Source organism: Chaetura pelagica, unplaced genomic scaffold (genome assembly GCF_000747805.2).
Source record: "Chaetura pelagica isolate M959 unplaced genomic scaffold, ChaPel_1.0 scaffold938, whole genome shotgun sequence".
Classification (NCBI taxonomy): Eukaryota; Metazoa; Chordata; class Aves; order Apodiformes; family Apodidae; genus Chaetura; species Chaetura pelagica.
In genome coordinates, this window is record NW_009954221.1 from 1170438 (window position 1) to 1172152 (window position 1715).

General features: G+C 60.5%; 1 protein-coding gene across 1 annotated transcript in view; it reads right to left on the reverse strand.

The window, feature by feature from the left end:
• Nucleotides 1-370: 370 nt before the first annotated feature.
• The window catches only part of LOC104393958 (Krueppel-like factor 5), a 19860-nt gene continuing 18515 nt past the window's right edge, over nt 371-1715 (reverse strand). The window contains exon 4 of the mRNA XM_010003486.1: nt 371-549. Within this exon, the coding sequence (XP_010001788.1) occupies nt 371-549 (179 nt within the window). The remainder of the gene's footprint in view (nt 550-1715) is intronic.

The window sequence follows — 1715 nt, forward strand, 5'->3', positions numbered from 1 at the left end:
CCACTGCCCTCGGAGAGGTACCAAAACCCCAAAGAGTTTGAGACACGGAGGCCAGTTGCTCCTGAGTGACAAATAAATAGCAGGTTGGCTGGAAGCCCTTTGGAATCCAAGGTCCATCTCCCCAGGGCTGCCGGGAGCCTCGTCACCAGATCAAGCTGTAATTAGAACTTGTCTTTTTTTTTTTTTTTAACTTTTGTTTCCTTTTTTAATAAGATTTCATTGAAAACCAGGGCGTGCTGGGGACAGGACGTGCAGAGGGGCCTTCCCTGCCCGGTTGATCGCAGCGTGGGGTTTGTTCCTGGGTAGGAGAAGAGGAGAAGGACCCCCCCGGGGGAAGGGGGAAGAGTTTCAGCTGCTGTGGGAGAAGCTCCTAGTTCTGGTGCCTCTTCATGTGCAGGGCCAGGTGGTCGGAGCGGGAGAAGCAGCGGCCACAGGCCACGCACTTGAAGGGCTTGGCCCCCGTGTGCTTGCGGTAGTGCCGGGTCAGCTCGTCCGAGCGGGCGAAGCGCCAGTCGCAGCCCTCCCACGTGCACTTGTAGGGCTTCTCACCTGGGGAGGGGGACACGGGTCACCCGCAGGGCCACCAAACAGCACCAGCCTCCCAAACCCTCCCGGCACGGCCTCGCCCAGGTGTCTGCCTTCCCCTGGGAGGTGCTGGAGGGCACCCAGGGATGGGGGGCACACTGCAGGGCAGGCATGGTGGGGACACTGAAGGACAGGGATGGTGGGGACACTGCAGGGCAGGGATGGTGGGGACACTGCAGGGCAGGGATGGTGGGGACACTGCAGGGCAGGGCTGGTGGCCACACTGCAGGGCAGGCATGGTGGGGACACTGAAGGACAGGGATGGTGGGGACACTGAAGGACAGGGATGGTGGGGACACTGCAGGGCAGGGCTGGTGGCCACACTGCAGGACAGGGATGGTGGGGACACTGCAGGGCAGGGATGGTGGGGACACTGCAGGACAGGGCTGGTGGGGACACTGCAGGGCAGGGATGGTGGCCACACTGCAGGACAGGGATGGTGGGGACACTGCAGGGCAGGGCTGGTGGGGACACTGGTGCTTCCCACTGCCAGGGCTCACCCACTGAGCACAGTCTGCAGCCACCGAGGGACTGTCCCAGCATCTTAACCATCCCAACCAGGTCTTGACCATGTGCCCCCCACACACTCTTTGCTTTCTAGTCTCAGCCACTAGTGCTGTCCAAGTTTCTGCTGGATTTTGAGCATTTCTGGCTAAAGAAAAATTCTGAGGTTGTTTTTTCTCTTTTTAACTACAAAGCCAAAGATCCCTAGGCAGGTGCTGCTGCTCAGACATGCCAGGGGGGCACCAGGAGGAAGAAGGTCACACACTGCCCTGCAAACCTGGTCTCTCTGAACCCACCACCCAACGCTGGGAGGCAGGAGGCAGGGAGGTGTCTGCTGGGAGAGGTACTGGGAAGAAACCTTTCACCCTGGGGTTTAAGAGGTCACCCCGACAAGTGGCAGAAGCCTCATCCCTGGACACATTCAAGGTCAGGTTGAATGGAGACTCTGAGCAACTCGACCCAGTTTGCAGAGGTCCCTGCTCGCCGCAGGGGGGTCGGACCCGGTGGCCTTTGAGGGTCCCTTCCCACCCAAACCACCCGATGAACCTCAACACCCTTTGCCTCCTCGCTCAGCCCCGCAGCACTGACCCGGTTCCTGCAGAGCAGGGGGTGCTGTGCCAGCCCCG